This window comes from Haplochromis burtoni, unplaced genomic scaffold, assembly GCF_018398535.1.
Source record: "Haplochromis burtoni strain Fernald_Lab_line unplaced genomic scaffold, NCSU_Asbu1 Contig_22, whole genome shotgun sequence".
Lineage (NCBI taxonomy): Eukaryota > Metazoa > Chordata > Actinopteri > Cichliformes > Cichlidae > Haplochromis > Haplochromis burtoni.
The window spans coordinates 1,392,920-1,416,178 of NW_024582383.1; the positions used below are offsets into that span (position 1 = coordinate 1,392,920).

The 23,259-nt window shown below is 42.8% G+C and overlaps 1 protein-coding gene across 2 annotated transcripts in view; it reads left to right on the forward strand.

The window, feature by feature from the left end:
* flrt2 (fibronectin leucine rich transmembrane protein 2) overlaps positions 1-11,113 on the forward strand; it is a 51,102-nt gene extending 39,989 nt beyond the window's left edge. Inside the window, exons 1-2 of one of the 2 annotated variants that reach the window (XM_005917095.3) lie at positions 686-1,439; positions 3,751-11,113. In XM_005917095.3, the coding sequence (XP_005917157.1) occupies positions 4,206-6,188 (1,983 nt within the window). In that variant the 5' untranslated portion in view covers positions 686-1,439; positions 3,751-4,205 and the 3' untranslated portion in view covers positions 6,189-11,113. Of the gene's footprint in view, positions 1-685; positions 1,440-3,750 lie in introns of those variants that run through there. The other variant, XM_005917096.2, reaches the window with a different exon arrangement.
* The last annotated feature ends 12,146 nt before the right edge of the window (positions 11,114-23,259 follow it).

Sequence of the window (23,259 nt, forward strand, 5' to 3'; positions counted from 1 at the left end):
GGCTGCAACACACTCACTGTACTTATGAGTGTGTGTGACGTATGAATTTCATATATTTTAAACGTCCTCACTCATGCACACTTTACGTGGGCATGAGTGGGAGAAGCGTCACGTGAGCAATTAGGCAAAGTTTGGCGCACTGATACACGAGGAGCGTTAGCGCACGCCGGGGACGTGCGCGGGCACGGCAGCAGTGCGCCGGTGAGCCGGTATTAACGCCAGGGTGCAATGTAGTCTGATGAAATTACCGTGGCTGTCAGCGCCTGTCTGGAAGCTTTGAGGCAGTACAAGAGAGTGGCTGCGGGCAAAGATGAAGCCGTACTTTTGGGCTTAATTATCCAGCTTTAAGCTAATTAGAGGAACACTTCACAAAAAGAACAGGGGTTAAAGAGGCCTAAGACATTACAGCGGGCCAACAGAACAGCACAGAAGCACCGTAGCTAAAGAGAAAGCATTTGCCTGACACTGGAAATTAAAATCCAGGATGATATAGAAGGAAAGGCTGATTTTTTTTTCCTTTTGCTTTTATTCACCTGGAATGTGACTCCAGAACTAATTTCGGAATTTTGTGATTAAAATGTAAATGTATGTGGTGGTGTGGGGGGGGGGGGTTGGGGAGCTCGGATCTGACATCAGTGGCGAGGGTTAAGGTAGGCCGGGCAAAATAGCGTGTGGGGATAGAGTGTGTTTGAGAGACAAACTATTTTCTGCAGTGTGAGGGCAGCGGGGAGGATCTGTGGCTTAAAGCCATCACGGAGCCGCTCTGGAGGAGATGCATTCTTTATTCTGAGAAGGGGAGGAGGGACAGGAGAGAGAGAGGGGGGAGAGAGAGAGAGGTGAGCGGAGAAGGCACGTCGCACTATCAGCTGAATCCATCTAAGAAAACAACTCGCAGGGAGTCCGGGTCTGAGCTGCGCCAGGCACTGAAAGGCAAGTCTGACCTCCCCACCAAAAACAGCGCACAGGACGGACGCAGCTGGCCGTCATGGCCCGTGGCGGATCAGGCGGCGGACAGTTCGGCGAGTGCGTCCTCACCGTTCGGCCAGAGTGTGGAAGGCGAGAGAAGTGCCCCCTGCCGCTGTCTCCGGTGCTTTTGCGCCGCTCACGGTGTTGAGTCGAAGCGGAGGGAGCTCTCCTTTTAGAAGCTGGGAAAACGCAGGAGAGAAAAAAAAGTACCGACGGCAGTGCGGACGGACTCGCAGCCACATCCGAGAGACACACACGGGGAGGCAGAAGGGGACATAACCCATGCGGGCAAATATGCTCCTCCGTAGAGTCGCCGGGTTCGAGCTGCTCGTAGGAACCGACTCGCACAAACGTCGCCGAACAGAGCTTTACGCACGGGTTTGCAGCAGGACCGCATGAAGGACGGAGGCGTAAAGACGGGGGAAAAGTTGACTGCGGTTGCGGGCTTTGCGATGGATAAAGGCTCAGCAAAGGTACGATGGATGCTTTTCGGTCAATAATGAAAGTGTGTGTTAAAATGCAGCTTTACATCGGGCCCGGGCTGCGTTTAAACGAACCACTTTTCACTCGAAATTCATTATTCCAGCGCAGAAAGCGTAACCGAACCCACATCCAGCAGAACTACGTATGGTAAGGAAAGGCGTTCGGGTTCCCAGACACTTTTAGAGAGAAAAAGCAAAGGAAAAACGGTTGTTCAGTTTATATTTGTGCGGTTCATGAGACATTTCATCGAGTTTTTGGCGCTAACAAAACACGCAGCTCCACATTTTTCCCACTCGAGTGAAAACCTGAGGTTTTTTTTTTCTTCTTTTCCTCTTTCTTTTTGTAGAGGGGCTTTCACCCTCTGTGCACTGCACGGTTTTCGACTCCCCCCGTTCCCCGCTTTGAAATAATTCATTCAAATGAACACCGCTCACTGGGCAGCCTTTGAAGTGTACCTGATCCGCCTCTTATCGCCTCTTAAATACCTTATCCATTTTTAAACTTTTAATTGCGTTTCTGGGGCTAAATCCAGTTCTAATCGGATTGTCCTGGCCACATATCACAGCGTTCATCTGGTGGTGAGAAACTGTGCTCCCTGGGCTGAAAATTAAATTAAAAAGAAAATCAAGACGGAAAAAAGCAGAGTGTTGGTGGGGTAGTTTTTTCTCTCCTTTTTTATCAAGCCACTGCAGCTCATTGATCTGTGTTTCTTTGGTGGTGTTAAGTAAACTCGACACTGTGCTTCTTTGAATCTGGATTCTTGGTGACATTTTATTTATGCACCTATCGTAATCTTGATGCTGCTGCCTTCTGCTGTTGATTCTGTCGCTGTGGCAGCACATTTTATCACCTCATGTGGTTGCTTATCCCCACCACCACAAGCTTATTTGATTAAATTTAGCTCTTTCAATTTAGAAAAGTAGATCACATGTGTGTGTCAGAGGATTGTTTCTCCATCCCTGCCACAAAGAGCCCATGCGGGCTTCCATCTAGTCAACAAACAAATGGAGGAATTTAAGGAAGCGGAGCCATGAAGGCGTATAGATTTCTTCTTCTTTCTTTCCCCCCTCCTTCTACTAAATATAGCTGCTTGTCTGATATACCAAGTCTGGATTTAGTTGTTTAACACGGCCCCTAAACTGAACAGATTCCTCTGAGCTCGCTGAATGATGAGGGGCCCCATAACCCTGCAAGGCTCCTTAATCCACAGTCACGGCCGTTGCAGTGCTTAACATTCAACCAGTCGTTCCCACCGTCGTGTGTCATCCAATGCTGACTTCGGGTGGAGCTTTAGTTAAGCTGAAAGCTACCTATGGTAAGGAAAGGGGGGGGCAGGGAAATATTTGATTTGATGGCTCATAAAAGTTGGAATAATGGATTTTAGGGAGGGGTGGTCTACTGTAATCCAGTGGCCTTGTGCTTCACTGCAAACCTCTCCGAGGTGGAAAAACAGCCTGTATCGATCATTTGTTGCAGGTGGAAGGGCTAAATTATTTTCCAATCCCATTTCTTTTGACAGCTTGTGCTTGTCACTCCATCCGGGGCGCGAGGGGAGCTGATATGCAGCGCCTCTGTTCCTCGATTGCCTCGTCTTTGTTTTCCAAACATCCACAGCCTCAAAATCTCCAGTTTGGCCACGTTAGGTTCAGGCCTTGCACGTAATAACGAGCTCTTCCTCGGGCCACCGGCAAAAACAATTGGCTGTATTTACTGTAAGCACTTGTGTGTTTACCCGTGTACCTCTGCTCGAGAATCTGCTCAGGCAGCTGGGAAGCAGAAAAGAGGCTGTTGCAGCTTGTTTTCTGTTCGGCATTGTTTTCTTTTCCCAGGAAATATCCTCCGTGTCCATGTTGGCACACAGACAGCTCATATCTTTATTAACCTCACCTCTTTTTAGCATGTTTTCCATTAAGCAGCGGTGATGTTGCTGAGAAACCCTGTGAATCCACGAGTGTGTGTCCTTGCAGTGCTCTATTACCGCCTTTGATAGAGCGCACGGGATAAAAGCCTTCTTTATGTCTGTGAAACCGGATGTGCAGGAGCTGTTCAGAATATTTATCAGACTCTTTTTTTTTTTTTTTACATAGTCAGTGCATAATTCCACAGTGCAATGTTTTGTGCCTCTGTCTGTCTTGGGAAAGAAGGGAAGAGTGGGAGCAAAATGGAAGTCAGTTGGTATGTGTTTGTATTTTAAATAAAGAGACAGAGGGAAAAGGGAGGCCCCCTATTTTTCTTTTCTTTTTTTCCGAGAACAGGCCACCTCTGAAAATACTCATCTAGCTTCTCTTTGTTTTCCCGCAGGTCTCTGGATCCAAATGTCACCCCCCTTGGACTCTGCCCTGGTCTGGGACCAGCAGTGTGTGACGGACAGGCGAGCGGAGCCTGCGGTGGCACTCAAATTGGCCCTGGCTGAGCTCTGCATGGAGCAGCGAGAGAAGAGTCCTGCTATGGTCTGATGTCTCAGCATGGATGGAGTCAGTCGGAGGCCTGGCCACCACTAATGAGACCATCGCTCTTCGGCTGAGGACTAGCATTTACAGGATTACTCCCACAGTTTCCTGCTCTTTTCCCAGCTAACTGCATCATTACTTAACAATCTTAGTTGGACTTTTTTATATATTTTCATGGGTCTGGTTTTTGGTGGATATATACGTCATTTGCCTCTCTGATTTTCATTTTTTTATTCCCTCCCGCCAGTTTTTTTTTTTTTTTTAATTGTTGGTTTGCCTTTTTTCCCCCCTGTTTGTTTTTCCACTATGGAGTTTCTGGCTGGACCCTGGAATAAAGATTGGGCTTCGTTCTTGCAATTTTGGTTGACTGTCATCCTAAGCCTCCAAATGCAATTCAGCCCAGGTGCCTCTTGTCCGCAAGAGTGTCGTTGTGACAAAGGGTTTGTGTACTGCAACGAACGCAGCCTGACATCAGTGCCTCTGGGGATACAGGAGGGCTACAAGGTCCTCTACCTCCACAACAACCAGATCAACAATGCTGGTTTCCCTGTGGAACTTCACAATCTGGTCTCCGTAGAAACTGTGTACCTGTACGGCAACCAGCTGGACGAATTCCCCGTGAATCTGCCCAAAAATACCAAGGTCCTGCACCTCCAGGAGAACAATATCCAAACAATCTCCAAGGCAGCTCTTGCCCAATTGACTAAACTAGAGGAGCTACACCTTGACGATAACTCCATCTCCACAGTAGGGGTGGAAGAAGGGGCCTTCAGGGAGGCGGTAAGCCTCAAACTCCTCTTCCTCACCAAGAACCACTTAAGCAGCGTTCCCATTGGTCTTCCCGAAGACCTGAAGGAGCTGCGGTTAGATGAGAACCGCATTGCTGTCATTGCAGAGGAGGCCTTCCAGAATGTGACACGTCTACAGCGCCTCCTGCTGGACGGGAACCTGCTGACAGATGAGGGCATCGCACCAGGGACCTTCCAGGACCTGGCCACCCTCCGTGAGTTGGCTCTGGCCCGCAATTCACTAACTTTCCCCCCTCCTCTCTTGCCCAGCCAGTCGCTGGTCAAACTTAGCCTACAGGAGAACCAGATCGACCAGATCCCCGTGGCGGCGTTTGCGGGTCTAAACAGGCTGGAAAGACTGGATATCTCCAGCAACCAGCTTCAAACTCTAACGCAAGGTGTGTTCGATGGCCTGTCCAGCCTGAGGCACCTCATAGTGCGAAACAACCCGTGGCGCTGTGACTGCACCGTAAAATGGGTGGTGGTGTGGCTCAAATCGCTGCCTTCCTCTGTCAACGCCCGCGGGTTTACGTGCTCGAGTCCGGAGAAGGTGCGTGGCATGACAATCAGAGAGCTCACGCTGGATATTATCGAGTGCCCCATTCAACCCGACCAGCCGCCCTGGCCCACCCTCCGCTCCACACCCCCTCCCCCACCCACCACCACCCCTGTCACCACCATGATTTCCACCCTCATCACTTCATCCATCCCTTACTACTTTGACTCCCCCTCCCCCACGCTGCCCCCCTTACTTAACAACCCTGCCGGACCCCTGCCTCCTTACGAGGACCCTCTTCAGATCTCCTTCCACGTGGTCAACTCCACCAACATCGACGTGAGCTGGGCTTCCTACTTTACTGTCACCGCCTACAAGGTCACTTGGGTCAAAAGGGGCCAAAGCCAAATCAACGAAGGAATGCAGGAGAGGACGGTGAGCGGGGACCTGCGGCGCATCAGCCTCACCAACCTGGATCCCCGGTCTGTGTATCGGATCTGTGTGCACGTCCTGGACAACCTTAATTCCTATAGGCCTGGGGAGGATACTATATGCTCCGAGGCCAGGACCAAGCCGCCAGTGACCACCAAGCCTCCGGGCAGAGAGCAGGCTCCTCAGGACAGCATCAGCTCCACGCTGCTAATGGCTGGGATCATAGGAGGGGCTGTTCTTATCGTCCTGGTTACGCTGCTCAGCTTGTTCTGCTGGCACATGCACAGGAAGAACCGGTCGTCTTCGACCAAGTGGAAATACAACCGCGGCAGGAGAAAAGACGACTACTGCGAGGCTGGAACCAAGAAGGATAACTCCATTCTGGAGATGACTGAGACCAGTTTCCAGATAGTGGCGCTGAACAATGAGCAGCTGCTCAAGGGAGATTTCCGCATCCAGCCCATCTACACTCCCAACGGGGGCATTGGATTTAGAGACTGTCACCTCAGTAACAACAGCATAGCCTACTGCAAGAGCAGCAACGTGCCCAGTACAGAGTTCTGCCACACGTGATGCTGCAGACACTCAGTACAGCAGCACACACACACACACACACACACACACACACACACACACACACACACACACACACACACACACATAAAGCAAAAAGACTTGCATAAACACACACACACACTGTTTGTCTAGACATTGAAAAATATAAAAAATTATAGTGAAATATAACTGTATTATATATATTTCCAAGTTCTGTCTACGATGTAATTTATACTGTGGATAATAATGTGGGATTCTCTGCTATCTTTTTTATTCCTAGAAAAACAGATACAAGTGTTTCTTTTTTTTTTATAACCAGCAGGGTTTTGGAAGTTGTTTTAACGGTCAGTACTGTACATGAACATGGATTTGTACAATCACGGCACCCTGGGTGTAGCTTCTGACAAAAAAAAAAATTTGCTGTCAGCCTTGGAAATGTTTTTTGGGGGAGGGGGCGCTTTAGGAGGGCTGGGATCCTTTGCTAACCACAGAAGCAAAAATAGGACCTTTTCACACTTTGAAACCCTGCAAAAAAATCAAAAGAATAATAAAAACACCCTCCCCAGAACAACACAGCAGACGGGGAAATCCAAACACTGCTGATTAGAGGAAATATGGCGCTGGTTCAGTGACGGTGTGTTTAAAAAGGAAAAAAAGAAAACGTGAGAATTGAAGTGCACGTTCTTATTAATGGCAGCAAGGCAGGAAATGAGCAGAGGTAGGCGGTGGTGGCGTGTGACGGGGGTTGTGCACGGCCGTGCAGGTTGGGAATATCATCGGTGTTGTTGAAAAGCCTGGGCTGAAAGTTCCTTAACACTAAAAGCATCTTTGTTCTGTTTGTTTCCAGGTAGAATTGGTGGGTTTTGGACAGCTCTGGAAAAATTATTGTTTCTAAAATCATGCTTGAATGTGCTGATTCTTGCTGATCCTTTCCTTTCGAAGAAACAGTCGTTCGCTCAGCTTCTTTCCCCCCCAAATGTTTTGGCCAGTGAGGCCACAAGGGGGCAGTTTTCCTCAGCGTTTTGTGCGTGTGTGTGTGTGTGTGTGTGTGTGTGTGTGTGTGGTACATAGACAGGCCAGAGAGATCACTTTACCTCCACCATTTCCCCCGAGCCCATTACCCAGACAACATTACTCATGCTTGAACAGCATTGTGTCGAGTATTTTTGCTCATTGGGCTACTTAATGATGTGGAATCATTTAAAACTAACAGTGTTTCTGTGTTTGCTGGCTAAATGATATGGATTTTCACCACTCCGGTCCATTATGAGATGATTTGTGTGTGTGTGTGTGTGTGTGGAGAGCATGATGAATTTTGATATGGCTCACACATAACACTAATTATACAGCCACTTATCTCAACCTTGTCCCATCGTCCATTAGACTTTGTGATAAATTAGGAAATTACAACAATGGACTCACACCCTGCCCATGATCGCACACTGCGCTGCGACCGAGCGCTTCATCTACCTTCTCATTATTTATCCTTTTGTCCGCACTTATAGTGTGGCCTTTTTCATTCACGCTTTGCTCAGCCAAAACAATGCAGCTGCTCACTTCACAACAGCATCTCTGAGAGGATGATTGCCACTCTGTCTGCCTTCCCGTGTCAGCGTCCAACTCTTCGCTCCGATCTGTGCACGGCTCAGTTAAAACGCTTTCCCTGCCCTTCAGCTTGTAAGCGTTGGTGGCTTCTCTTTGCATCGAATGTGAGGGTGCCAGTGTGAGGTCTTCATTATGCACCTCTTAAGGAAGCTTTATTTGATTTGACAAGATTTTATTTTGAGGGGCCAGGCTTAAAGAGCTGCTTCCCTTTTCTTTCCCCCCTTCCCATAATCCTCAACCAAAAAAGGGAGAGAAATATGTAGGCCTTATTTTCACATGGCTGCCCGAAGCTCATGCTGAGAGGTAGTTTTTAACTCTTTGCGAGGCACACAGATTCAGCTGTTCAAATGCACTGTACCCGACAGAGTCGGCACAACCTAAGATCACTTTTTACAATTCAGAGATTTTTTAAGGGCTCGTGCGAAGCGTTGAGATTAAAAGTAAGCGCTCTTCCTATGACTCCAGCAATAGCTCAGTTTGTGATAAATTGGCCTGTTTGCAATTCCAGTGCTTAAAATCTGTTCAACCTTTAATTGAATACTTTAATGAATTAAATCATCCATCTTAAAATGTAATTTAAGGTCACCCTAAAATTATTTTTACGTATTGAAAATTCATTTGTTTTTTAGATGGAAGTGGTAATTTCTTTTTCAAAGATAAAATCTCTGTCATTAATTTTTTTTTAATGACAGAGATTTTAATGACATTTTTTTTCTGAGTGTTTAGCTGAAAAAAAATCTACTAGAGTTTCATCATAAAAACTTTTTGTAACATTTCAGAATATTGTATATTATCATGTAGCCTAATTGTTTTTTGCTGTACAGTTGTTGTGTGTTTAGGTCACAGATTTACTCTTTGCAGCTCTTTGTTCATTTGCACAAAAAAAAGAAACAAAAACCGAAGATATATAATTTGTTTTCTCAGAAAAGCATTTTAGCTAGCATAGCAATAACAAGGATCAATAGCAGATATGTTATAGCTATCACAACATTATTTTTGTCAGATCTGTTTTTTTGGTCATGATAGTTGTGCAGTAAAATCTATTAAAAACATCTAATTAACACCACTTTACTGTTAGCATGCTAAAAAAAAGGTGCTAGCACCAGCAGCCAGCTAGCCTAACCTAGCTTGGAAAGTAAAAACATGAAAACAGCTTGTAAACAGCTTGTTTGCACTCGCAAACAAGTCTATGAAGTCTTCTACGCTGTAAAACCACAAGGTCATTTTTAGACTTCTAATTTTTGTACAGATTGAACAAATGTGATCTAATGTAGATATTGGACATAGCGAGATTAGCCATAGCCCTGTCTGTTTCAAGCTAAGCTCATCTGCTCTTGACTACGACTTCGTGTCTATGGCATCAATCTTCTCCTTACTTTAGTAAGAAACCACCTATTATTCCCCAACTTCTCAATTAATATGCAGGTGGTTTAGATAATTTATTTAAAGCTAAGGATGATTGATAGCGATGATTGATTTGTCGGGTTGTTTAATTTCTTTTTTGCCATCATATCCAAATGTATTTTTTTTGTGAATATTTTTAACCAAAATAATCACAATATCAATCATGTGAAAAAGGAACAATCATACTACTCTGCTCACTATAAGGGACACTGTCACTGGCTGCCTATTATCCTAGTTGAGCTTCAAGTCTGAAAACTGGAAAATAGCTAGTGTGCTCAGGCTAATGCTAAAAAAATTTACTATAAAATGTTGTTTTTAGACGTCATATTTTTCCACAGATTAAAAACAAATGTGAACTAATGTGCTCATTAGTGGTGTTGGCATTGGTGCTGGTAAATTGTGAGTTGAACATAACAGTTTTAGCTTATCACTGAATTAAGCTATACAGACATGAAAGTGATGTGAGTATTCTCATTAATCTCAGCAACAAAAAGTGAACTTTGTAAAACGGCAAACCCCATCTTTCACTCCTCAGCTCCTATTCAAGTATGTAAATCATTTTTAAAAATTATTTCAAGTTGTTCTACATCTTCTGTGGTTATCAAAGTATCTCTACTTTTTGTTTAATTCTTTTTCTACTAATACACATATCAGCCAACCCAATACATGCTGTCCATCGAGACACACCAGGCTGCCCTGACCTGTGCTCGGCTTTCCCCTGCTGGGTACCTAACCGACAGTTCACCATGTACTGTTCGCTACATGCTTTAACAGCTGACCATAATCCCACGCAGCACTTGAACATGCTACCACTGGGATTTTTTTTCTTTCATTTTAGATATAAAGCCCTATTTTAGTCCCACGATCAAGCAAGCTAGGTGAATCCATTGCAACATTTAGCATCTCCCCCTGTCTGTGAATGTGTAACGGAGACAGATATTTGCCTTACCTTTTATGCAGGAATGAATAATTAACGAGAGGGAGAGAGAGCGAGGGAGTTAAGTGGGAGGAAGAAAGGGGAGTAGAAAACATGAGACATAAAGAGACGGCAGCAAGAACAGAAAGCACATTTCTCCGATCGACTGCAGTAACAATAACGGCGTTAACAGGAAGCGTGACACACACACTAGCTAACGAAGAGACTGTTCATCCATAGTGCCAGAAATTAAGCGGTGCACTGCTAATGATTCAGCCAGACTGGGAAGAGGCTTTGGTGGTTGTTTTGCAGCATACATTACTCTTAATTTCGATCAAGAGACTGCAGTGCCATAGCCAATGGAATTTACACACGGCTGCGAATGTCGTCTTATTACAGTTTCAGGGTGCCGAGAAGCTCATTGATTCACGTTGGAATAATTACGTTTAATCATTGAGAGGTCACCTCAGACAGAACACGTGAAATTGAAAAGGTGGAAAGTTGCCCGTTTCTTCCTGCAGGCAGAACCTTTGCTGCAAATATCTATTAGCCAGTGATGTTCATTCAAGAATTTTTTGCATGTACTGTATTTAGCTTCATAGCCTTTCATTTGTTATCACACCGAGGTTTGGACTTTCAAATATTTCTTCTTCCCAGTTGATCGCCACACGCGGTTGAGATGCAGCACGGGCAACCGCACGCAGAGATTTTCTTTGGTGTAGAGGAAGTAGGCTGGAAACTTACAGTGCATGTAAAATGGCTATGTTGGGATACGTCGCCATCCTGGCTTCTGGCTTCTCATCCGAGACACAGTGTTACGTTAGCCATCCACACCGAGACGTTTTCTTAGGAACCAAAGTTAAATTTCTGTTCTCATGATGAAATATTGATGTTGTTCCATGTATGTGCCTTGAGGTTGAACTTACAATGTAAAGTCCTTGAAACCTTTAAATGTTTTTGCACAAACTGTAAATACTTAAGTGAAGCTTTTTGAAAATAAAAGAGCCATTGGATTTGAGCGATCACTCGTTTCCTTGTATCCAGCAAAGAAGTGAATGTGTTCTTTGGAGTGATCCTGCATTCTTGTTGCTCTACATGTTCCCCAAAAACACACTCGGAGCGAAATCTATTTTGGGTCAGACACTGGCAATACTGTGTCAAAGATTTGTGCTGTGCGCAACATGCCAAGTTATCCTCTTATTTCTATATGGGAAGCTTGTGCCGTCTTAGCGTAGCCACTGCAGCTTAGCATTCAGCTGGGGAGAATCCAGGAGACTCTCTTATTCTGCTTGTATGGCACAACTAAACCCCAGGATGGGCTCGATCTCAAAGTCCAACTTTTTTCCCTCCACGTGACCGCATCCCAGTGTGGCCTCTGTAACCTCCAGCCTGCTAAGAAGCCCACGTTAGCCGAGTCTTAATTCACTATGACAATTAACCACAGCTGAAACAAAAGGGTGTGCCACTCTGGTATTTTGAGCTGGAAATGGGTATATTTCTCAAAATCCCCAAATGTCAAAATGTGATTTGTTATTGCGGAATTGTCGGCTTTACGTGGAGGCCAAGTGGTTAAAAGAATCGAGGCTTTGGCGCTCGGATCATCCGCTGTCTGTTCCTCCCTCTTTCTGTGTTGTGCAACTCTTGCTTTGAAAGATTTAGTGTATAATCTCCCCCCTGTGCATTTTCCAGGACTGGCTTCTTCACTGAGGTGAAGCTAGTCATAAAGAAATTATTCACGCAGCTTGGATTAATCATTAAAATCTTTAGTGATGTGTACAAATGTTTGCAAGAAAATCAGAACTGCCCTCAAGAAATGTAGCAAACTGTAGCAAATGTTTAAAAGTACAATTTCAGGAGGGAAAATTATATGTTAACAGAAACGTCCAAACCATGTAAAGTATTCAAAGTTAAGAAACAGCTTTTCAGAGTAAATAAAAATGGAACCGAGAACTGTCAAATTTTGCTAAGCTAATTCATTTTGGCTAATTTTATTGTTATATAACTTAAAACAGTTTACAGCTGTTACAGTGGTTTGGTTATGACATTAAATAGCATTTTATTAAATGTCAGGTTCCAGACGCATCAACCACATGACCTTAAATTTGAACCTGGTCAAATTAGCTAACGATACTTTAGCTAGTTCGTTGTGTTAGTTACACGTTACTCGGTGCTTCATCCGTTGTCAGTGTTGGAGCTTAAAACCTACATTTAATCGAGCAGGTATATTTGAAGTATTGACTTTATTGTTTTCTTGCTGCTTTATATTTTACATTGAAGTATAAAATAGACGCTGCTAAAATTAGCAACACACATAATTAAGTGTAGAAATTAATCTGATTTTTAACCACACGATTATCACGTTAGGCTATGCAAATGAGAACAACAATATCCTGAATCTGTTAAATTCGCTAACTTAATTATATGATCTCTTATTTCCCTTAGCTGTCAGCTAATTTCAGTATTGCTCTGCATTATAGAGGGACGTTTATATGCATAAACCTATAACATGTATTATTATGATAAAGTGCTGCTTAACCATTAGTTATAATAATTAGTTTATAGGGTTGTAACACTTAAATTTTTTAATATTAGTGCTGCTTAGGAAGCATTTCACTGTTATATATTTCTTTTATGCTCTTATGTATTGTAAGTAAAGGACAGACTATTCTGTGTACAGTCTGGTGAAAACTAATCTCTTGTTAAAAACTCTTATTTGTGCTACAACCCATCTTATCTATTGATTTGGTAAGCTCTGCTGAGTAGTCACCTACCCAGTGAGTACTTATCTGAAAACTCAGAGATAAGTACTCACTAAGAACAGAGTTGGTACGCTCAGTTTTCTAGAACATGTTTTTTGTGAATGCTGTAAATCATTTCAAAGAAAGTGGTTTGTCATATTCCATATGGCAGCAACTAATCAAATGTGAATTTCCGCCTTTGAATCGTTCCGTGAACAGGTGTTAGCGCCGAGTAGCTTTATTTTTTTCGCTCCCCTAAAGGAATTTTCAATTTTGTGCCTTGTAAAAGCTCCATAACAGCCTTACTTTGTGATCCACATTTAAGCATCTTCTAATCAGCCTCAATATGGTGGAAAAGTCATTAAAGCAATCTTATTCCAGGTATTACAAACGTCGACATCTGGCAGAATTAACATGGAACTGATTGGTTTAAAGCTGCGCTCCAGAGTTATCCCGTCTTTCTTTGCCCTCAGTAGTGTTTAATTAAAGCCTGAATGCAGGTGAAGCCTTTGCCTCTTTCACAATATGTCGGGCTAATTGTGTGTCACAATGGGTCACTGGACTCCGCCTATTGGTTGCCAAGAGTGGACACAATGAACATTAAGTAAAAACCACCCAAATCAATTTAGGATCACCTTGCTGTGTGATGAAATTATATGGAAAGTAAATGAATGGAAAATTGGTCTGAACAGGCAGCACTGTGTGTGATTATTCCTGCGTGAAGGTGAAGGAGGAAAAAAGGCCCGGCGACTTTTCCCTTTCACGAAGCGACACTGTTTGCTGAAGGTGCTCGCCCTTTTTGATGCCGGCCATTAAAATGTGATGTTCTGAGTTTAAAGCAAACGCAGTACTGACACTGCAGGAATTCCTCTGGCAGTGTTTAAGGGTTGAACGCGGGGTGGTCTTTTCAGCGGTTGTCGATCAGTGGACCGTTTTGAAATGTAAATTCAATTTGTCCTTCTGAATTTAGATTTTTCGGCGCCAGATTGCCATGTGAGCTGCGAACAGCCTTTTTTTTCTTTCTCTGTATCTCAGCACAGAAAATGTGCTCGGCACCATTAAAATAAGAAAGATATTTTCAGCACTGAAATGAGTGCATTAAATCAGGCCTGACAAGCTGTTTAGTGTCTGCGAGGAGACTTGCCTTTAAAAACTGCAGCACTCTCCATAATATGAACTGTTTTCTTCCCTTTTACAACTTATGAAAAGTTGCCCACCGGCTATACTGAGCACTGTAATTGGTGACAAGATAAGGGGTTACACTGAAAACTGCTGTCTAGCTGCCTGACCTGGGTGGTGTTTACAGGTGCAGACACACTAAAAAGCAGCCCCCGCTGTTTACAGTGTGATGCAACCCACAACCAGACAACAATTGCAACAAATGGTGCAATTGTGAAGATTATAATGGTCAGCTTGTGTTGCGGCAGTTTCCTGGAGGCAATAATAGAGCTGACCGGCCAATGGTAGCAGATTGCAGTGAACTGTATCTAAGGTATGAATCAAGATGGTTAGTAATCATTTTAATAGGTTTTGCCATCTACTAATATTATTTGTCTTATTTTGGCCACGTGTTAAAACTACTGTTGCTATAATCTGGACACTTTGTGCATCAATAGGAAGTATAATGTTGCACATTTTACAAACGTAGGCCCACTTTATCCAACCCCGTCTTTTAAAGTGGAAGTATTAATGATGCATATTGTGTGCTGAGAGGTTTGAATGCACTTTTAACTCACAGTCTCAACTTTTTATAGCCAACTCACTTGCACCCCCCTCAGGATGTGCGCCTCACATGAAAGAAAAACATGTATATTTATTGAGATCTATGAAGTGTAGCATGTTGGTTTTAATGTTTCATAGAAAGATAAGTAACCTGCCATGCTAGCTCAATGAGTTTACAGAGATTATTACAAACTGCAGCATGCACAGTATTTGAAACGCTGCCTAAACTGCTTTTGATTGGACGCCTGTAACAGCACGGCTCTGTGTCGTACTGCCAGGTAAAAACTCTCACGTTGACCTGGTAATTTAGCTTGTTTTTCAAGCTCACAATATATGTACATGTCCTCACTGTCTTTTTTCCATGAAGCTGTGCAGAGTGGAACTTGTGCGCATTTGTATGCTAATTGGTGATTTCTCTGTCTAGCTTACATTGCGGTGTTGGGTTCCTCGGGGAGCCTGTTATCATAAGAAAGGTGATGTCTTCTAACACAAGTATAGAGGAATAATTGGCTTGGACCTGAACAGCACTTCGTCTCTGTCTGGTTTGCTTGATTGAAAGGAATTGTGCGTCTGGCACGCTTGAAATTAAAAAAAAAAAAATACAATATTAATGATGTTGAGCTGGATGAGTTTTTTTTAATAGAGAAGATGTTTATGCATGCGCAGCAATCACAACAAGGAGGAAGGGCGAAATGGAATAAATTGGTCGTTCTGGCTTCGAGTTGTTGTTCTTCAGAAGTCATTTGTGGCAAGACTAAATGTGAACATTTTAAATAATTAAAACGCCACCTGCCAAGGAAACTTTGAGCAAATTCCCCAGTAGCCAGCCAGATTAAAGTTTAACTTTCTCTCCTGGAGCACACGGAGCAAGATAGCACTTCCATATGCCGGGCCAGTGGGTCAGAGGAGTCGCCGTTCCAGGTGGGACGGAGCAGCTGTGACCTTGAGTGCTACTCGCCGTCTGGTAGTGCCCATAATGAATGGAGACTGTGATGAATAGTGAAAGCAAAGTTCTCCCAGCTTTCTGGAGGTGACCAGGAGGAAATGGTCTCTCTCTCTTTGTTTTCATGTTAGATCTAAGTTCAGCATGTGCAAGGTCTCAGCCCAGAGAGGTTCACCGACATCACTGAAGCTCTGCTGAGACGACTGGGTGAAGTTTTGCTTTAGAGAAAGCAAAAGAAAATGTGTTATAATTATTCTTTTGCTTCCATTTAGAAACATCTAAAAAGAAGCAAAAAATCTAACCTCTGTAGAGTTGAAGCGTCTATGAGGGTGAATATCACCAATGGAAGGAAATCCTGAGACTAAACTTTTCATTAACTGGCTGTTCTTTGAGTTTCACCTCAGCTGTGTTTATCTGACCAATCAAAAGACAAAGAAATAATATTAGCCAGTTTGCCCCTTTCTGGAGCTATAATAGGTTCCTCAGAACAAGATTTAAAATATGATAATTATCCATCGTCCCCAGCCGAGTGTGACGTGGGTCAAACCTCACCACTGCTTTGAAATGGTCCAATAGTGATATATAAAATGTCAGCAACCAAACTGATTTAACTGGCAATTAAACTTGGTGAATGACTAGCAACCTGTGCTGGTTGTGTTTCATTTCATCTTGTCAGCTTTCTACTTTTCTACGTACTTTATCGAATAAGCAAATGTAGGTTTGCATACAAAGCTGCCTCCAAGTTTCACCACAGCGACATGAGAAAGTGCTCAACTGCGATGCGAGACCGCAGCGAGGATCGTTGCGAGTCACGTAATCTCCCCGAGTCATGAACTCCTTGTTCACAGCTGCATTCTTCAGGCCGAAGTCATAAATACCCTCCTTGGAGAAAGTAAAACCCGTGGTGCTGCAGTACTGCTGGCCCAGAAACACGGCTTTGATGAGCAAAACATTCCCCCATTTGTGATGGAAAGAGTGCTGAGTGGTTGTCGCCAGGCAAACATCTGCAGTCGATGTAACGCAGGAAAGTTGCTTTTGATGTGCGCTCATTTACAGTCTGTTAGAAATCACGAGTTGCTGTGCACGTCCTTAATCGACTTCACTGAATTGATCCAAAACTGCATCCAAAGAAGGGATTCTTAAATAAATACAGTTCACTTGATTTACCTTTGAGAAATTCTATTTATGTTTAGCTGCGAGAGTGCCGTCATCGCTGACGCTCTCTGTGGGATGGCAGCTTGGTTCTGACTGGCAGTGTTTGTTTTCAGTATATAAAAAAATGATGAATCATTAAGGAGAACGTGGAATATGTTGTGCAGGAGTCTATAGGTCTTGACCTCTCTATGCACTGTCTTGTGGAGGTTATGGGCTCAGTCTCTCATTTTGGGTTCTACTGAATAAAAAAAGTAAATCTCTTTTGTAAATCTTGATCATGCCGTGTTTCAGATTGGAGGATTATCTGTGGTATAAAGACGAACATTATTGGCTAACAGTTTGTAACACCCGTCCGCATCACGTCCACTCTCGAAATTGGACTCCACAAACCGGCGGGTGACGTCCACTCTCGACGCTCTACTCCTATCGGCAGCAGTAGCAGTTAATGATGCAAGCTCGCGCTCTCTGACTCCTTCATGACACCCTTGCTGTTTGTGAATCAAATTCCGGATATGAACAAAGGGTCATGGTTACACTTCTTAGCCTTTTCTATCAGCTTGGACAATGCAGTCACTGAGCTTACAGTAAACATTACATCACACCCAGGATATTTATCCTAACACCTTGCAAGTGGGCGCTAGGTAGCCAAAAGCGCACAAGCTTATAAATACATTCATCTTGTTGAAATACACCTGTAGGTTACGTACAGGAAAACGCACTACAGCTAGCTTTCTTAATGTAGACAGTAAAAACTATGGACGGTGCCACCATGATCTCACGCACTGGTTACTGACGACCCAGTTTGAAGCGTGTTCTCCATTCCCATTGGGCGCTGATCTGATCTAAAATCAAAGTGTACACTGGATAGCCCTCCTTTCTGATTCTAAAATGACGCTAATTTAAAAAAATGACACTCAGGTTTTATTCAGGATTACCTGGAAACCAGCTGTTGAGCCCATAAAGCTGTAAAGGAAGTCACAGAGCAGGGGGCGGAGTTCCGTTTGTCTATACTTCTAAACAATCAGAAGTCTTTTTTTAATGCCCCCTGCTGACCATTTCAAAGAATGCAGGCTTAGACACCTATACTTTTATGTCTCTTAACATTCATAGCATGAACAATACAAATATATGAGTCTCTCCAATATTCAACATTATCATGTAAATCTCTATAAGACACATCTCCAACTTTAGGCAGTTTTTTGGGGGAGGGTTTTAGGGTAATCCAGCAATCCTGGCATGTAACACTGTTGCCACAAATACTCTGTATCCCTAATTTGACCTCATACTCTTTTGAATACCAGAGTTTATATTTTCTTCCCAAAGCAGAGGGAAAAAGGGAAAAATCCAGACACTTGTTTCCAAATATTTATCTCTTCGTGATCATGTTGATTCTAAATCATGTGGAAAATTTTGGTTTCCACATAATTGAAGAATATTATTTTTGTTCATTTCCTGTCATGCAATAGTTGTTTTCTTTTTCCCCGGAGCTTGCAGTACCTAATGAGCTCTAAGCTCTTCACATGATTTTTAACAAAGTATGTGTGTCGCTGTGTGCGTGTTAGCTACAGTGCATGTTTTTATTGATGATTCCTGTAGCATTCGCTTTACTTTGAGGAATACAGTAAATGTCCTGCTGAGGTTTCCACCACTCTTTAACTACCTGCACACACAAAATATCTAAACCTGTTGGGAATTAAAGTGCCTGTTTTATTCTCTTAAACGCCTTTTTATTTATTTTTTGGTCTTTTCCCTGAACCTGCCTACTTCCTCTCAAATTTTTCCAGCCCCAAACAAACATTTCAGTCTAAATTGGGAGCTCATTAGGGTCTCACACATCCACTCAAAGCACAGAACAGCGAGATATTATGAATTGATTTTCTCTATATCTGGACTATAAAAGCTGAGTGCATTAGCGTTAGAGAAGACAAACGCTGCATTTGAGGCCGGCCGAGGGGTGAGAGTGGTGTTGAATTAAACAGACATGTTTAACAAGCTGTTAACAACTCTGGCTGTTCCCCGTCTTCTCTCTTTCCTCTCCCTTTTTGCTGTAAATAGCAGAGACAAAAAACAGCCGTGGCCCGAACGGGAGCGCGATCCCACGAGAAAACGCAGTGAAAGGAGGCTTTCGCTGGGGGAGAGGTGGTGACAGTTCACACGGCGATACTGGCGAGGAGACTGCACGACAAAAAGCAGAAGCTCTTTGTCTCACAGCTGGGGGAAGTGCGCCTCAAAACTGTTTAAATGTTATGGCGACTAGGAATGGTTCTTACGAGCCCCGGGTCCGGAGTGCACATTACATGTTAATGACTTGGAACACACAGCAGAGCAGAGGCTCAAACTGCCAATTAAGCATATGCTACAGACGCCACTGGTGTTCACACACAAGCATCTGATAGCGTTCAAGCTTGGCCTGCAGATCTGAATCTCTCCATGGGACGTGGAGGCACTCCAATGGTGAGTCATTAGCCACAGACAACCCCTGAAAACCACAGAGGAATAAAAGCAGCTGCTGATTGGATACCGCTCAATCAGCGCCGTCCTTTTATGACGGGCTCACTGTTCGTCACTCATCTGCTTAGTCAAACACTTGGTGGTGATGATGATGGTGTTTGCCTGTAAACATGTAAGCAAACAACACTCCAGCGCCTTACCTCCTCAATTGCTCTGCAAAGTGCTGAGTGGCTTGTGATTAAAGAGGTGTTAATACTGATGTGGAGGGAAAATACTGCACTCTAATATGGATTACCTTTAGAAACAATGATACTCTTTCAGAGTTTTCTTGTGTGTTTTTGCAGCTCATGTATACAATCAGAGTAGATTTAGAAACTTTTGAATTGAGGTTTCAGCCTGAGGCACCGTTTTAACGAAGAGCTGTCGATTTATAAACTGCATACGAGATAAGCTGCGGTTATAGCTAAATGCTGTATTATTAATAAATACATTGCATATAAAATGAAATATACAGCTTCAGTTATTCTACTGTCACAGTTTAGGCAATACAGAAAAACAGAAACCTGTTTTGGTCCTCAGCTCTGGTATGACAGTTATTAGATTAAATGATGTGCTATTAATACAAATATCTCACAGCCACAAACAGATTATCCAATTAGGTGCTCCAGGCCACAGGCTTCCAAAGGGTCCTCGCCCGTCTTAGGATCAATGTGAGGCTGCATACCCCCTCCAAGCACCAAACTTCCATTAGCACAATGCATGAATTGAGTGCCTGGATCCAGACAGATATCTAAATTTGGAGCAGTTTTTGGTATTTTTCTTAAGAAGATGAAAACAGTGGAGCTCATTCACTAATACCGTGTTTGCCCCCGCTTCATTTCCTATCTGTTTGGTATGTTTTTCACACGTAAATGTTTTAGATCATCAAAAAAGCACATCTTCACACAGGACATTGTAGGTTTGGATCTTTGTCACATCAGTGTATATGTATAGATATGCTCATACCTTGCGCACAAAATAAGGACATAAAACAGCTTAGTTCTTATCTTTGTGTAACTGTTAGTGAATCACAATCATTCTAAATGGATTGTGGACAGCAAGTATCAATCAAAAGCTGGAACATTTTATGGGTGAAGAAACTGAAACGACAGCGTCTGAGGTGAAATCCTAAAAAGGCAAATAGAGCAAATACTCCATTTGATCAGGTAAAACAAGGAAGCGTTGACGTCTAATAATGTTAAAACGTAATACCAGTCAAGTCAAGTGGCTTTGTTGTCATTCAAACCATGTGCAGTGGCACAGTACACAGTAAAATGAGACCATGGTGCTACATATGAAATATAACAGACAATCAACACAGGACTACTGAAGTGCAAGTGTGCAAAAAGTGCAAAACAAACAAAGACAGTGCAACAGCAGAGAGAACAGAACGATACAGACACAACAGTGCAATAGAAATGTGCAAAACACTGAGCGTTGTGCACCATTTTGGTCCAGAGCACCGCCGCCGTGCCGCCTGAGACATACGCCTACTAGTAATAATAATAATAATAACGAAATTTCATTATTTCTGGTCACATTTTCTACGACAGGCCTTCATCATCTGTAGGGACACATAGTGGTATTTGTTGGTATTTGTTCAGGGAGCCATTGTGGTTGCTTAGATCTCCTTTTGATGTTATTTAGAGCATCTTTGTGGCTTTTTAGTTTTCTTTGTAGTTATTTAGTGCCTCTTTGTGGTCATTTAGAGTTTTCTTATTGCTATTTAGTGCATTTTCTGTGTTTGTTTAGCAAGTCGTACCAAGGCACGTGGTTGTTTTGATCTCTTCTGGTATTTATTGCATCTTTTAGTTGTTTAATGCATTTTCTGGTGTTTAGTTTGTCTCTGTGGCTGTTTTGAGCTCTTTGTAGCTATTTAGTGTGTCTTTTGGGGTTGTTTAGAGTATCCTTGTTGCTGTTTACTGGATCTTTGTGTCTATTTACAAAGTCTGGAGTTTTGATCCCTTTGTAGTTCCTTTGTAGTTTAGTATCTTTGTAGTTTAGTGTCTCTTTGTGGTTGTTTTGATTTGTTTGTGGTTGTTTAGTGCATCTCTGTGGTTGTTCTGTCGCCTCTGTCAGTGCGCCCCAGGGTGGCTGTGGCTACAATGTAGCTTACCATCACCAGTGTGTGAATGTGTGTGTGAATGGGTGGATGACTGAATGTGTAAAGCGCTTTGGGGTCCTTAGGGACTAGTAAAGCTATACAAATACAGGCCATTTACCATCTTTGTTTTTGTTTCGTGCATCTTTGTGGTTGTTTAGTACATCTTTGTGTATGTGTGTGCGCGCATGTGCGCATCCAAGAAATTGTTACACTGTCTTGCATGGCAGGAGAGATAGGACCGGTGGTGTGCCACTGAGCAGTGTTTACTACATTGACTCAGAGTATGTTTAATTAAGCTTTATTCTAAAGAATTGAAAAAATCTCAAAGTGAAAAGAAATCTCTACAAATTGATCTAAATTAAGCCCAAGGAAAAAACACAAAACAATTGATTGCATAATTCACCCACTTTAAATCAATACTCAGTCGAGGCGTCTTTGGCAGCAGTTGTAGGCCTGCCTCTGTGTGTATCAGTCTGTCTCAGGTTTTAGCCAAGACGCTGCAGAATTTCCACATTTTTCTTTGCCAAACTGTTCCAGCTCTGTGAAGCTGCGTGAGGCAGTCCATCTGCATTCTTGTGTGCCTGTGTCATGACAGTCGGTGTGATAATGTTTTGCTGTTACTTGACCTTAATTTTTTTTATCTTTTTAGAGACCGATTTGCACACTTTGTTTTTTAGATGACCTTTTCTTTCACAAGTTGTTCAGAACAAGCTGCAGAGACGCTTCCCCTGCAGCATAATGACTGCCACCAGACTTTGGGGATAGTGTTTTTGCTTATGTAGCAGTCAGTGTGCTATTATCACACAATTCTATTGCTACAATATCTCAACATGGCCTCTTTTAATCGTGCCTTTCTCATATAGACTTTTAACCATGAAAACTTAATCTTAAAATGTGATGACTACTGAAATGTACAGAAAAGAAAAAAACAGACTTTAATTAACTTAAATAAATGTAATATATTTAAATACATTAATAAATTTGTTTTGGTTAGACATTTAGAATTGTGTTCTGTGATCTTGTTACACAGTTTTTTAACAGGGACCGAATGAAGCAACAGTCTCTCAAATGATGTTCGCTCATGTGGTGTTTTGATGTTGAAGAGCGTATTCCTCTGAATTCTCATGTAGGAGTTTAATTGGATTCTGGGAGATTGGGTGACTTTGAAGGCTATAGCATACAGCATGTTTCAGATCTTTTAGCACTCATTAAACCACTCAGTGACACTGTGTACCCTGCATGGAAGCATCTGTGTTCACCACACAAGATAAATAATGCAATATGCTGTACACTAAATTGGTGTATCGGTATAAGAACATATGGGCTATAGAATGAGTTCATTTCTGAACCTTCAGGTGGAATCGTCACTAGAGTGAGGAAGGTGAGACAGTCTGTGGTGCCCCCCTCGCTGAAAAGGAAGAAATCCATATGAATGTCAATTTTACATTTAGATATTCTTCATCTAAATTAAATGAAAAGCAGTGAATACTTTGAGACTTGTTTTCTTCTGTATATGTTTGCATGTCATCAGCGTGATGATGAAGAGGTTCATCATCAGACTAAAACAAAGTGGTATACAAATACAAATCTAAAGCTAGCTACTTAATAGCTAATTAAATAAATAAAAAAAATAAATACTGTACTCAAACTTTTTTTTTACTGTTACATTAAGGCACAAATTTGTTATTACAGGTAGTAATTATTGGACTTATTTAGTATTGTTGCAATTGTAATAGCCAGCTCGATCACAGTAAGAAACACAGAAAAGGGTTTGCATTTATGAGGCCACAGAGAGGACAGACAAATAATAACTGTGCCGCCACTTCTTGTGTCAACACCACAAGAAGCCGAGCCACAGGAGAGGTCCTCAAACAAGGCAGTTATTCCTGGTAAACAAGCAAATATGAACGAGGTGGACGAGTAATCAAATGCATTAAGGGAGCTTGCTGCAGCGATAGCATTTCCCCCCCTGTTTTATCTTTCCACCAGACAGAAAACCTTTTGTATCGATT